Source organism: Panthera pardus, unplaced genomic scaffold, assembly GCF_024362965.1.
Source record: "Panthera pardus isolate Hobbes unplaced genomic scaffold, ASM2436296v1 HiC_scaffold_27, whole genome shotgun sequence".
NCBI classification, from domain to species: Eukaryota; Metazoa; Chordata; class Mammalia; order Carnivora; family Felidae; genus Panthera; species Panthera pardus.
In genome coordinates, this window is record NW_026526843.1 from 30,686,952 (window position 1) to 30,702,160 (window position 15,209).

The 15,209-nt window shown below is 46.2% G+C and overlaps 1 protein-coding gene across 5 annotated transcripts in view; it reads right to left on the minus strand.

The window, feature by feature from the left end:
• Positions 1–15,209, minus strand: part of DOCK11 (dedicator of cytokinesis 11) — a 197,767-nt gene that overhangs the window by 135,607 nt on the left and 46,951 nt on the right. For all 5 annotated transcript variants that reach the window (XM_053892126.1, XM_053892123.1, XM_053892122.1 and 2 more), the window contains exons 2-6: positions 12,509–12,625; positions 12,106–12,195; positions 11,609–11,691; positions 10,262–10,331; positions 9,309–9,404 (exon numbers count right to left, since the gene is read on the minus strand). In XM_053892126.1, coding sequence (XP_053748101.1) covers positions 9,309–9,404; positions 10,262–10,331; positions 11,609–11,691; positions 12,106–12,195; positions 12,509–12,625 — 456 coding nt within the window. The remainder of the gene's footprint in view (positions 1–9,308; positions 9,405–10,261; positions 10,332–11,608; positions 11,692–12,105; positions 12,196–12,508; positions 12,626–15,209) is intronic.

The following is a 15,209-nucleotide window of genomic DNA, read 5'->3' on the forward strand; positions in this document are numbered from 1 at the left end:
ATAAGGACTATATCGGGGCGCCTGGGTGGCTCAGTCGGTTAAGTGTTCGGCTCTTGGTTTCAGCTCAGGTCATGATCTCACGGTTCTTGGGATCGAGCCCCGGGTCAGGCTCTGTGCTGACAGTGCGGAGCCTGCTTGAGATTCTCTTTTTCCCTCTCTCTCTGCCCCTCCCCTGCTTGTGCTCTCTCTCTCAAAATAAATAAATATGAAAAAAAATTTTAATTAAAAATAATAAGATAAAATAAGGACTATATCAAACAGTGGCAATTACTCTGTCTCATACCTCTCATTCTGCAGCCCTCAAGTCCTTTGTAACCAACAGCTAATTCTGTTAATGTCACTGGAGATAATAAGCTAATTAGCCACACTTTACTTAACAGCAAACTGAGCGACCAACAGCTCACTCAAGTTTACATACGCAAGTCAAGGGCAGAACTAGAATCAGGGGCACCTGGGTGGCTCAGTCGGTTAAATGTCCGACTTCGGCTTAGGTCAAGATCTCGTGGGTTCACATCCCACGTCGGGCTCTGTGCTGACAGCTCAGAGCCTGGAGCCTGCTTCAGATTCCGTCTCCCTCCCTCTCTGCCCCTCCTCTGCTTGCACTCTCTCTCAAAAATACATAAACACACAAACAAAAAAGAACTAGAATCAGAAGGCTAGGAGGATGACAAAGAAAGCCTTGCCCAAACCCTCCAATGGCTTCCCATCGAAGACCACAAGCCCTCACCATAGCCTACGATGATGATGTACGTGATCTGGCCTCAGATGACCTCTTGGGCTTTATTTCTAATTATGCTACTCGAGCTACACCGGCTTACCTGCTGTTCCTCAAACACCCCCACACAAGTGCCCTTGGGTCTTTGCACTTTCTGTTTCCTTGGCCTGGAATCCTCTTCCTCCCCATATCCACACAGTTCACTCTGTTACTTCTAAGAGGACCACCTGCCCTCGTGATGGCGCAACATTCTATCTTTTTCAATCAGCAATCGCTAGCCAAACATACCTTCTTCATCTGTTTTGTTTATTCGCTGCCTGGCCCTTTCAGTCTGCTAAGGCCCACATCTCATCCATTGCTACATCCCCAGTACCTACAACGGCACCTGCAGACTCAATACAAGCTTGCAAAAGAAATGATGAATGAATGAGCAATTCATTCCCCAGTACAGATTCTCCAGTGGTTGCATCCAATAGAATGGTATTTCTCTGTACTGTCCGTATTCTTCTTCCTCCTCCTCGCCTTTATTGTTTTTCCTAGATGGTGGACACAGCTGAAAATTGCCCCACCTTATTCAGTGAGGAGCCTGGATCCTGACGAGCGGCCCACTCAGACCACCCAGAAGAGTAACACAGAAAGGAAGCCAGAAGAGGTAATTCTCTGGGATCGAGTCTTGCCAAGTCTCCTTAAAACCCTGAGCTGTCTGGATGACAACCTTTTAAACATTTACCACATGACCCTTTCTGGAGCCAGAACAAAGGCTTTCTGTCACTCAGCTGAATCAAAGATGGAGGGTAGGAAAGTTCGAGCACGAAGTATCCTCAAGTCAGGAGAGCCTTTTATCGTGCGATCTACCAAGTCTCAAGAGTGTTCACGTACGTGCGGTACCTAGAGGGTAATTTCTTTACTGCTAGATTACATGAACCAGGAGCCCTGAGAGAGAATGCTCTGAACGATTTAGCAAAGTAGGTAGGCAAAGTAGGTGGGCCAGGAGCGATGTGGGAACGGGGCTGGAGAAGCTTACTTGACCGATGGCTCAGAACAGAAGACAAGGGGCAGCGAGGAAGCGGAGAAGGCAGGAGAGCAAGACGACAGAAACCCTACCAGTACGTTGGCCACCTAATATATCACCTATCTCTCTTCACCCTATCATTTTACAGTCCTACCAGATTTTAATATATCACATAGGTCTACCCTCTGGGAAACTGGTTACAAATCAAATAGCTTTCTTTTTTCTTTTTTTTTTTTTTTAAAGAACTCCACCATATCTGGGCACCGGAGATTTTTTTTTAACTACTTAGTCTGAAGCGAAGTCTACTGGGAAAGGTCTACAAATCTGCCCTTCTCATTGCGGACGGGTTACTTTATCAGCTTTATTTCAGTGGTTCACGGCCCTGCTCAAATTTTTGGCGACCCTCAATCACCCGCAGGGTAGGGCGCACATGACCGATCCCACATTCAAGGTGTTCCCACAATCCTCCTAATAATCTAAATCTAAATAATCTAAAATAATACAAACGGCTGACATCTGTGGAGGGGTTAGCACTTAATCGTCCTAACGACCTTGTATGAGGATTACTATTACCATCTCATGTTACAGAGGAGAAACTGAGGCACAGGGCGACACCAATGGATCCAATGAAATTTGTCCTCCCAAGACTAGCCAACTTCCCCTAACACACTTGCCCTGTACGTATTGCCTCCAACACCCACCTCCTGATTTCCTTCCTTTGAGGCCCTACCCCCTTCAAAAAGCCTCCTCTGACTTCAGATCCCAGTGAGCTGGACTCACAGAACACTTGGTCTCTGTACCACCTTTAAACAATATATTATTTTTTTAAGTAAACTCTAACGCCCCGTGTGGGGCTCGAACTCACCACCCCGCAATCAAGAGTCACACGTTCTACAGACTCAGCCAGCCAGGCACCCTGTATGCCATTTTTATTGGGCGTCTCATCTCCCTGAATAGGTTTTAAGTTCTACATGTGAAACTTTTCTCTACCCTTTGCAATGCTAACACCTTGAGGGGTGCCTGGGTGGCTCAGTCAGTTAAGCATCCGACTTCGGCTCAGGTCATGATCTCACAGCTCGTGAGTTCGAGCCCCGCGTCGGGCTCCGTGCTGACAGCTCAGAACCTGGAGCCGGCTTCAGATTCTATGTCTCTCTCTCTCTCTCTCTCTCTCTCTGCCACTCCCCTGCTCATGCTCTGTCACTCTCTCTCCCTCAAAAATAAATAAACATTAAAAAAAATTTTTTTAACCAAATTAGTGAGAAATCCCTTACCCATAAAATGAAGACAATCTGTTTGTTCTAATAAACATAGTGACCTTGGCCTCCCAGAAATTCTTCTAATATCGTATGTGCTTTCTTTCTTGGGTAAAACTCCCTCGATCTGTTGTTCTCCCAACACAGAAGGGAAAAAAACCCTCCTGTAACAGTCAAAGAATAAGTGAGGACTTTTTGACTCTGGATATATAACAAATGGCTCTCTTTTGTGCAAACAAGAAAAGGGGGAGGGGGCAGCAGAAGTGAGTCATACATCAAGCAGTTGAACTTACAACCCCGATAACATACCAAGACACTTCAACGTTTAATTGCTAAGAATGGGGAGGAGGAACTAGAGGAATGCGACCAAATTGAGCCAAGAAGAGGCATAAAGGTGGGTGTCCCAGGGGTTGGCCAAGAATCTGCCTTTTTTTTTTTTTTTTTTTAATGAAAAACCACCCTCAAGATCATACTCTTCCCTATTCCATAGATCATTATATCCCCTAGGAAAAATAGCTCTAAATACCAGCGGAAGGTCAAATCCAACATCATAGCTATCTAGTCCACATTAAACTGCCTCCACCGATATGGAAAGGAGCTGAAAAAAGCAGATGTTTCTAGCGGTTACTTGAGAGAGAATGTAAATGAACAGGTTTCTGTCAAGATTGGCGTTTCTGTCTAAGAGATCATTTATTCTCAATGCTATCTTAAACTATTCTCCAAAACTTTTCCAGGAATTGAAGAGTGGCAGTGGGGTGTGTTCTCATTAACTAGAAAGTACAAATTGAGGAAATTAATCACCGATGACAAGGCTTGTCTTGTTTTAACATGAACACCAAGAGCAGAGCAGATCATAAGCTCTGAGTAAAATAGTCGCTGAGAACAGACAACCCCCGAGAGCTGCGCGACGCCAGCAGCCTCCTCGGTGAAAGGAAGCCATCAGGCACCGAAAACTGTGACTTGTGCCCTAATGCACATCATGACCAGCTTTCCTGCAGCCTGGGCTCCTCACGACTAATATCCCAGCCAACAACGGAGAGGCTCAGCAAGCACTTCAGGGAAAATCATGACAATGGCAGAAAATGATATAGACACGATCTTAACCAACCTGACCTGGAGGAAAGGCGTGTGTTGGGGAAAATGCACATTTTTATTCCATAAATAGGGAGTCTCCTAGTCTTCGCATATGAAGAAATCAGCTTAGATCCTTCACCAGCCCCTTTTCCATAGAGCCCATCACTATCAACTTGAATGTTCTTGCAAAACTGTCTAGCACCTCGCTAGGGAGGATTAACTTTCTGAAGCAGCCTATATATGAATGACTTTAGCTACATTATTTATGTCACATGACAGATCATGTGGTTGCTTTCTCAAAAGACCTTATAAAGTAGGAGCCTCTTTTTTTAATGTTTATTTATTTTTGAGAGAGAGAGAGAGAGAATGAGCAGGGGAGGGGCAGAGGGAGAGGGGACAGAGGATCTGAAGTGGGCTCTGTGCTGACAGCAGAGAGCCTGATGCAGGGCTCACACTCATGAACTTGGGAGATCATGACCCGAGCCAAAGTTGGACGCTTAACCCACTGAGCCACCCGGGCGCCCCTAAAGTAGGAGTCTTCTGATTCCCTTTTATCTACTGGACTTTGCTGAGTTTATTCTAACCCTCTTTCCTTCCTTTTTTTTTTTTTTTTTTTCTTTCCACCTTCTCTCATGACTCCATTTCTCCCTTCCTTGTCATTAGATTCCCTTATTTCTGATAGTCAAAAAGTCCAGGAAAAGGGGGCGTCTGGGAGGCTCAGTTGGTAGGCTATCTGATTCTTGATCTCAGGGTCGGGAGTTCAAGCCCCACACTGGGCGTGGAGACTACTTAAATCCAGGGAAAGGACTCGAGCTTGCTTATAAAAACAGCTGTCGTCCATAATTTCAAAGTTGCCAAAGGACTAACTTACATAATTTTTAAAACCCAGACGTTTTTAGATGAATAAAGCCCCTTAAATTGACATGTCACCCGGAAAGTTACCAAGCTGCTCTAACTTTAATCTGTGTCGATCCCGGTGGAATCTGCAGGCCAATGTCAAGCCACAGCACACGAAGGAGGCACAGATAAAATAGAAGGGAAGGCACATGGCTCCCATAGGCTGTTATTTGCTAATGAGTCGTGATTCATACCAAGATCCTTCTGTTGGAGCTTCCTGGTGAGTCTCCTGTCAGTGGGAGGGGCTATCAACGCTTGAGTTGTGTGACAGAAAAGGTTCTTTGCTCTCAACCCTGCAAGCTCTAGGCCTCTGGTGCTCATCGCCAAAGCCGCCAAAGCTTCTCGCCGGTGTGGACTAGACGTGCTAGCCGGCCGGGGAGCCCGGATCACCGATGGTGAAACTGCCTCCGGTATCAGGAAAATAACTCAGATAATCACATGCCCCACTCATCTTCCCGTTTGCTTAGGAGACTCATTAGTATTCTTCACTTCAAAGGCTAACATAATAAAAACGCATACAGAAGAGATCTTCCTCTCAGAATGGCTCCTGAACTGTCAGCCCTGTGCCTCAGTTCCTCTGTCTCGAGCTTTGCCAACTCTCCAAGAGCTGGGTCAGTGCTCACCCCATCTTTAGATTTAGACTCTCTCCTATGTCGGAGCCAGTCCAGGCCCGTACCAGGAAGAACGTGTCTGATCCGCCCCCTAAGGGTGCAGGCCCGAGGCCCCCAGGGTGCCGCAGCTCACAGGCCCAGACTTCCACTTTGGCCCTCACTCCAAGTTCTAGTCTGGCCACTACGATCCTGCTACCTACACCCAACACCGCCCCCCTCCCCCATGACCCTTCTCCATAAGCCCTCTGTTTCCATAGAGAGGGCACGGTAAACGCTACGAGTTTCAACCAATTTTCATGATGCTGAGCTAAATAACAGTTAAAACACAATTCTCATAGGAACAACAAAATATCTTGGCAAAACCCCTCAGACACCTTTAACGGAGTCTGGCCGACCCTTCCTCTCTGCCCATCCTAGCTGTGATTAATCCTGAAATCCAATACTACTGCTTAGGAAGTAAAACCGGAAGAACACGGGATGTGTAATTCAGCTCCCAGAAATCCAAAATGGAAGGCCAGCATCCATAATGGAGACTAGCTGGGATCAGTGAAATCCGTGACCCGGCACAATTCCCAAATCTCATTATGGCCGATTTCAAATTATTCCCTATTCGTTTGTTGTTGTTGTTTTAAGAACTGTGTAGCACATATGATCACTTCGGTTTATTGCTCTTTTCCTTTCTTGGCCTACTGTGTGGTAGAAGTTTGAAAAAGAAGTGTTTTTATCCTATGTGGAAGGAAGGAAGGAAGGGAGGGAGGGAGGGAGGGAGAGAAAGAGAGAAAGAAAGAAAGAAAGAAAGAAAGAAAGAAAGAAAGAAAGAAAGAAAGAAAGAAGTGGCAGAAAGAAAAGAAAAGAAAAGAAAAGAAAAGAAAAGAAAAGAAAAGAAAAGAAAAGAAAAGAAAAGAAAAGAAAAAGAAATGGCCAAAACATGAGCAGCTGGGGTGAAAAAAGAGGCAACATAAAGAGCCTCGCTCAGCAACAACAGACCAACAATTAGCTGGAGACAAGCAGCAGCTGTCCCCTTCAGCCAGGCCATGTGGTCACCAAGTTGCCTCAGTCCCACCACCCACTTCATGAATTTATGGTCCCTGCCCGGCCCCTGTGAGTGGTGGACTTTGCAACCTCGGGGATAGATAATACAGACGCTAAACCATCAATCTTGGACCACTTGCCTGAATTAGTTTTCTGTTGTCGTTGCAACAAATCACCACAGACGTACGGGCTTCAAACAACACAAACGTATTCTCTCACGGTTCTATAGGTCAGAAGTCTGACGTGGCTCTCGCTGGGCTACATCGAGGGGTGTAGCAGAGCTGGGTTCCTTCCTAGAATCTCTAGGGGAGAACCCATTTCCTTGCCCTTTCCAGTTTCCAGAGGCTGCCTGCATTTCCTGGCCAGTGGCTCCTTCCGCCATCTTCCAAGCCGGCAAGAGAGCATCTCTCTCTAACCCTGCTTCCCTTCCCCCCTACCCTTTCCCTGTCCCTCTTCTGCCTCCTTCTTCCACTTTTAAGGACCCTGTGATTACACCGAGCTCACCTGGATAACCCAGGCTACTCTCCCTACGTGCTGATTAGCAATCTTAACTCCCTTTTGCCACGTAAGGAAACATTTACAACTTCTGGGGATTAAGAGGTGGCAGTCTTCGGGGGGTGGGGGGGCGCCTTATTCTGCCTACCACATCAACCAGTCTGTGTTTCACAAATTACGGAGGAAAATTAAAAGCATGTACTTTTTACAGGCAACTGCAGTCTGATGTGTAGTATATGGGCTCCAGAAAAGTTGAAGGTAAAGCAAATTACAATTTAAAGGCATTAGAGTAATTCACCATTGCAAAGAATCCTGTGGTGAATTGTTCTGTAAAGGTATTAATTCCCCAAGGTCTTGTTTCCTGAATCCAGATTTCCATACATCAGAGTCATGTTGGGCTACAGCTGAAGTATGGATAGAACATTGTAATATTTTGAGTATGTTGGGAGCGGAATCAAAACCCACGGAACCGTTTTCTGACAAGCCGCACAGAATTATGGCCTTCACGCATGCATTTCTGAACCTGATCATTCTGATAGGAGATGTATTATCATAAAGACTTCAGTCTCACTCACTCAGCTAGTAAGCGCTGATCGTGTGCTGTTTAAGAGCACAGGCTCGGGCGACTGCCCGCCGAGGTTCCAGTCCCATGTCTGGACATCTGGGGCCGTGTGGCCTTGGGTTAACCACTACATTTCTTTGTGGCTCACTTTCCACAGCTGTACCCTAAGAATGAAAAGAGGACCTCTCTCATAGGGCCGCCACAAGGATTATATGAGATCCAGAATACAAAACACTCCGTTATGGCGCCTGGAACATATTAAGTCCTCGATGCATGGATTCATCGCCACGCGCTAAGGCCCCTGGTGAGGTGCAGGGGACACGCAGGAAGCAATCCTACAACTGGGATTCATCATGTTCGGGGCTTGAAAACGAAAGGGGAGAACCGGACATAGCCACTGAAGGGAAAGCAGCAGGCACAATATTAAGACAAAACCGGAGTCTTCTCTTGGTCGACACCATGGTCGCTGCTCGCAGGCTGTGTGAAAAGACAGAATGACCTCCGATACTTAATGGAAGGGTGAATCATCCTCAGCAAACCACATGATCTTCTATCGAATATCTGAACGAACAGTTACATGTGGTTATCAGAGAATACTTTGCTTTTCTGCTCAGACTCATCAAGGACCTTGTTAGTTTTAACCTCTGGATTTGGACGGCTCATCACAGCCCCTGGAACAAAAGCCAACTTCACGCCCCCAGGCATTCAAGACTGTGCACAATTTTCTCCCTCTGTTTCTACCTCTATCTCGTACGAAGCCCGTACGCAAACTCGCTGTTCGGGCCAAACTACAAAACGCTGCGATTCTCTGACAGCCCTAAGGTGCCGCTTTGTAGAGTAGTAAATTTGCTAGGCTTCTTATCCAGTCTGGACACCACTGGAGGCCGGGGACCTCCTCTTAGGCGTCCATATATTTCCCCTCAGTGACCAGCATATAATCTGCACCAAATTAGTATTTGCTCAATAAACGGATTACCCTGCCCTTCCATTCATTACCTTCATTTCCAGAACAGGAACCTGCGATGCCCTTTTGTTTCAAAGCTTTTATCTTCATTCAGCTGACAGCCTCCTCTTTAAATTTCTCTTATTTTTAATTGAGGTATAGTTTGAATGACAGCCTCCTTCTTCAACTTCCTGACTCAGAATAATTACATTTCTTTAAAAAGTTGCACTTCTAAACTTATCCTGAAGGTTGCAGATTTTTAAAATTCAGTACCTCTGCGGGAGCCTGCGTGGCTCAGTCGGTTGAGCGTCTGACTTCGGCTCAGGTCATGATCTCGCGGTTCGTGGGTTCGAGCCCCGCATCGGGCTCTGTGCGGACAGCTCAGAGCCTGGAGCCTGCTTCGGATTCTGTGTCTCCCTCTCCCTCTCTGCCCCTCCACTGCTCATGCTATGTCTCTCTCTCTCTCTCTCTCTCTCTCTCTCTCTCTCTCTCTCAAATAAACATTAAAAAAAATTCTTTTTTAATAAAAAACAAAATAAAAGAAAATCCGATACCTCTGTGACGATCCCCTCAGTCAAGTTTTCTTCTGTTCTGTTTTGTTTTGGCTATAGGGCTCACTGGAAACATTTTTTTAACAGAAGTATTTTTCTCCTACACAGGCTCCTCATGACAATATCCTTACAACGATGAAATAATATAAGAAGCACTTCTTACCTTCATGGTAACTGTGATGGTGCTATTTACGTTTGCTTTATGCAGCCAGCCTTGTTTTATCACACCGCCCTTCTGAGAACACAACGAAGACGAATCCTGAAACAGGGCAGAAACCATCAGTGAAACGGCCAGCCGTCCAATCAAACATTTGGGGGACACAAACTGGGCCCTGCCCCCATTTGCCAATTAAAGCATAAAGCCCCCACCCCACCCCCGCAAAGCTACCCGATTAAACTGGAAACTGGAAACCAGGGAATGAAAGGCTTTGTGCCGTCTATGCAGTAGGTACTCAGTATTTACTGAATCCTAGGAGCTGTCTACTGGCAAGGTCTTCTGCACTAAGCGAACAAGTCAAGCTGCACCTCACAGTGTCACAGAGGGGGGCCTGGGTGGCTCGATCGGTTGGGCATCGGCCTCTTGACTTCAGCTCAGGCCATGACTTCATGGATCGTGGGTTCGAGCCCTGCGTTGGGCTCCACGCTGACAGTGGGGAGCCTGCTTGGGATTCTCTCTCTCTCTCTCTCTCTCTCTCTCTCTCTCTCTCTGCCCCTCCTCTGCTCACTCGAGCTCTCTCTCAGAAATAAATAAATAAACTTTAAAAAAAATGTCACAGATATCCGGGCCATCTGTCCCATGAGGGATCTATTAGGGAGCAGAGTCCAGATGAATCATCACACCGCGTGCCCAGACGGAGAAAACCAACTCCACGAGCTCATCCCACAGGTGGGGAAACACGTTTCCGGTCCAATCCCAGCCCATTTCAGTTGATCTTTCCTAAACTCCATTTGGAAATGCAACAATTTTACAACAAAACAACAACAACAACAATTTTTGTTGAAAGCTGGCCGCAGATCGTTCAAAAACCATTCTGTCCCTCATCTCTTCCCAAGGAAGTCTCTCTCAGCAGAAGCGACCTTGAGGAAAGCAGTGCAGGGGGGCCCCCCCATCTTTACCTCATCTTTGTCACAGTCCTCATCAATCTCAAACACATGGTTGGGTATCTTTTCTGGTCGCAGAGACTTGCTGAAAACGCAAGAGAATTAGGTCAGATGCTGACGAGAACTGAGAGGAAAATAAAAGCAAGACGAGCAGACTTTCCTTTACAACCAAGAAGATGCCAAGACACAAGGAGGACGGATTCTGTCCCCCTTGCCAAACTCAGATGTTCCCCTCTGACTCAACGTATGCTACCTTTCGTCTATGGACTCGCACAGGCACAGCCAGCCGCAAAGCGACAGCTGAGGCCAGATATTTTGTCAGGGACAGCACAGTCGTCAAAGATGGTGTGTCAGAATCTGTCAGTGGTGGCAGAACCTTGTCTTTCGCCGGGACAGAAAGCAACACGGTGTAATCCTGGCTCTTCCCTCTGTCTGCTGTAGGAACTTGGACTGGTCGTCCATCTTGGGATTCGATTTTAAAGGACATTTTGAGGACTGTTTTCTCCCCTAGGAAAAGTGTTCCTGAAGACCCCAACGGGCTACACGACAGCTTATTTCTTGAAAACATTTCCCGTAGGACAGATAGACTACGAGGTCAGTAGTAGTACAGATGAGGAAAGGGCGAGCAGGGAGGTTCAAAGAGACTGAGTGACCGGCCCAAGGTCATCCAGTTAGTAAGTAGCAGAAAGAGGAGTTGAACTCTTAACAAGGAAGATCTGAACTGACTCCTGGGCCAGTATGCTCGGGGCGGTCAGTCAACTCAACTGAGAGAGATACGCTTTTGGGGAGCCTGGGTGGCTCAGTCGGTCGAGTTTTCAACTCTCGATTTCAGCTCAGGTCGTGATCTCACGGAACGTGAGTTTGAGCCCTGCGTCAGTCTCTGTGCTGACAGCGCAGAGCCTGCTTGGGATTCTCTCTCTCCCATCTCTCTCTCTCTGCCCCTCCCCCACTCGCAGGCCCTCATGCACACACACTCTCTCTCAATCTCTCTCTCTCTCTCAAAATAAATAAATACACTTCAAGAAAAAAAAGAGAATGTCTGGGGTCACTGAACTAAGCCAAGTACCTTCTAGCATTTTCCTTGACGCCACTGGAAAGCGCTCACTGCATTATCCAGAATCAAATAAAGATGATTCTAAGATGCATCTAGGCCAAAAGGCAAACTCCTACTTGTTGAAAGAATTTCAACGAGCAAAGTAAACACATATTCAGTTATCCAAAGTACGTTTACCAAACACGCGGGTTGCTTACGGCTTTGCCTTACTACAAATCACAACTGAGAAGCTTCAAAAGTGGTTAGAAAAAAGGTAAACCGCTGAGCAACTCTCCTCTTGAAGAGTCTCCGTTGAATTCTCCACTTACCATGGCAACATTCGAAAGTCCCCGGAGAAGTCTTCATACTTATAATTTACCACATGCCAATCTGTGCTATAGGTTTTAATACACTGAAAGAAAACAGAAATCCTTCACTGGAAACATTAAAAAGTACACACATATCCAGCTTCTTAAAGTCTCGCTGTAAGCTGACAGACTTTCAAAAATCATTTGGAAGATGTCGGCACTGGGATCTTCCTCTGGGGATGAACACGGTCTCCCTAACCCAACTGGCAGCAGTAAATCCCAATTCGTACAGCCTTTTGAACAACTGTCACTCCAAGTCCAGAGGGTGTTCAAATCCCAAAGAGAAAAACCAAGAACCCATGCCATTTGGCACGGTATTTAAGCTGCATCCCCTCTCTCGCCTCCTCTAGACTCGAAACGGAGATCTGCCGAGTTATAGTAATTTTATTTCCCGCTTACAGTAAAGGAAGGATATTGTTTCAGTGTGGTAATTACTCTGTGGACTGTGAGTGTCTTACCTCTTTGACAAACAAACTCTGGGCTCTTTTCTCAGCATCGTCTGGTACAGTGGACTGCACTGTTCTGCGCTGACGGCTTATCACCGAGATCTAGAAGGCAAAGGAACATTCTTGCCGTAAGAATTAGCTTCGAAAGTACGAGGGTTTTCCTTTAAAGAAGTGCTTGTGGGGGCCCCTGGGGGGGGGGCGGGGCTCAGTCGGTCGAGCCTCGCACTCTTGATTTCAGCTCGGGTCACGGCCCCAGGGTCATGGGATCGAGCCCCACGTTGAGCACGGTGCTCCGCATGGAGCCTGCTTAAGATTCTCTCTCTTTCTCTCCCTCCCCCCTCTGCCCCTCTCCCCGACTCGCGCCTTCTCTCTCTCTCAGATTAAAAAAAAAAGAAAAAAGTGCTTGCGAACTCACAGATATGTCTTCCATCGGAAACATAAGCAGGTCTCTGAGGGGGTCGCTGTAAATCTGGGTTTTCCTTTGGGTGATGACATTCTCATAGTCCAAGGGCTCAACAATTTTGGTCTTTTCCTTAATAAGAGACAAAAATAAAAGTGAATATGGTCAAACTCACAAGAGATAAGTTCCTCTCCGTGTGCCAAAGACACCTTACTTCATTAAAGAAGGGATTATTGATGATAATAGGCGCTTGGACACTTTCACAACAGACGTAAGTAAATAAACACCATAACTAGACACACACACACCAAACACATACATACACACACAGGTCTCTCCGCTGAAGTCAAGAGCTCTGGAGAGAGAGCACTGTCCTCTGTTTATCCACGTGCCATCCAAAAATGTAAGGTCAAGCAAAACCTGGTATATCTGGAAGGGTGTCCATCGATTTTTGTTGAACTGGCTCTGCTCACTGGGTAACGGAGGCAGAGAGGGTATCAGCATCCGTGTGCCTGGTGCAGGCACGGCCAGGGCAAGCCCGGGTATCGGAGGTGGGCGATCCACTGGGAAGGGCACAAGAGGATGAGGTTCTGGGTGGCACGGTCAGTGGGTCCCTGTCGGGACTTCCAGGTGACCTGGCTACGGATAGGAGGGCCCCAGCTTGAGGCTAGGGTTACAAGGAGCAGGGTGGGTGACTGAGAAATCCAGGATAGGACTTATTGATTAGAGCAATACTAGTTAGCATTTACCAAGCCCTTTCTATATGCCAGCCACTGTGCCAGATGCCTTCTCTGTGTTTTCGCATGTAATACTCATGACCCCCCTATGAAATAGGCTTGGCCTGGGGCTCCTGGCTGGCTCAGCCAGTGGAGCATGCAACTCTTGATCTCAGGGGTCATGAGATCGAGCGCCACATTAGGGGTAGAGTTTACTCATGAATGAATGAATGAATGAATGAATAGAGATAAGCTTAATCTTTGTCACCGTCTTACGGACGAGGACTCTTTGCACGCAACCCACGCTACGTCACTAGTCTGCCTTCAGAGCTAGGATTCGAACCCAGGTCTGGGACTACAAAAGCTCCGTTCTTTCTACCTCACCCAGCCTTTCCTCCCCTCAGAAGTACACAAAGAGGGGCACCTGGGTGGCTCAGTCGGTCAAGTGTCCAACTCTTGATTCCGGCTCAGGTCATGATCTGAGGGTCATGAGATCGAGCCCCACATCGGGCTCTGCGCTGAGTGTGAAGCCTGCCGGAGAGTCTCTCTTTGCCCCTCCCCTGCTTGCGCGCACCTGCACACTCTCTCTCAGAAAGATTTTTTTAATTAAAAAAACACGAAGTACATAAAAATACTAACACGTGAGAAACTGAACTTGGAAGAGGACCCCACCACTTACTTCTATCATTTTTTTTTCTTCACTGAACTTATCGCCGTGGGATAGAATATCTACTTTACCTCTTTGCCTATTTGAGGGCACAGATTTCCCCTTTCTAATAATACTGCTCTCCTCAAATCGAATTAAAATTACTTAAAAATTTTTATTTAGAAAAACTACATAAAGAAAACTTGAATATAAGCTATACTGAAAGTTAGTGTCGAAATGGAATCGGAGTTATATTTATATTTGTGTACACGGTATTAGAGACAGTCTCTGGCATATTACATCCACAGACTCCTTTGAGAAGATTGTTTTTTTTAAGTTTTTATTTAAATTCCACTTAGGCAAGGGGCGCCTGAGTGGCTCAGTTGGTTAAGTGTCCCACTTCGGCCCGGGTCATGATCTCGCAGTTCGTGAGTTCGAGCCCCGCATCAGGCTCTGTGCTGACAGCTCAGAGCCCGGAGCCTGCTTCAGATTCTGTCTCCCTCTCTCTCTGGCCCTCCCCCACTCGCTCACACGTGTGCACGCACACGCGCTCTCTCTCTCAAAAATAAATAAACATTAAAAAAAATTTTTTTAATTCCGGTTAGGTAACATACAGTATAATATTAGATTCAGGTAAACGATATACTGATTCAACACTTGCATACAAGACCCGGTGCTTATCAAGACAAGTGCCCTCCTTAATCCCCATCACCTACCCCATCCACCTCCCCTCTGGTAACCATCAGTTTGTTCTCTATGGTTAAGAATCTGTTTCCTGGTTTGCCTCTGTCTCTTTTGGTTTTTTTTTCACCGTTGTTCGTTAGTTTTGTTTCTTAAATTCCACCTATGAATAAAATCATACGGTATTTGTCTTTCTCTGACTGACTTATTTCACTTAGCATAATACTTTCTGGCTCCGTCCATATCGTCGCAATGAGCAAAATTTCGTTCCTTTTATGGCTGAATAATATTCCATATATATAAACACACATTCTGCTGCTTCTTTATCCATTCATCAGTCGATGGACACGGACCGTTGGCCTAACTCAGCTACTGCAAGTAATTCTGCTATAAATGAGAACAGTTTTTATATGTGGTTCACAATTAAGTCACAGCTGCATCTCAGTTCCGTATCTGAGGAGCATCTCAGAGTTTCCTCTATGAGAGTACTCAGAAAGTTTAAACCACTTTAACCAAAGAGCATCCTATTCAACAAATCTAAAAGATCCTTAAGAAACGGTATGGGAGTGCCTCACGAAATTAAAAACAGAACTACCATATGATCCAGCGATCCCACTTCTGGGTCTTTATCCAAAGAAAACAAAATCAGTATTTCAAAGAGACATCTGCACTC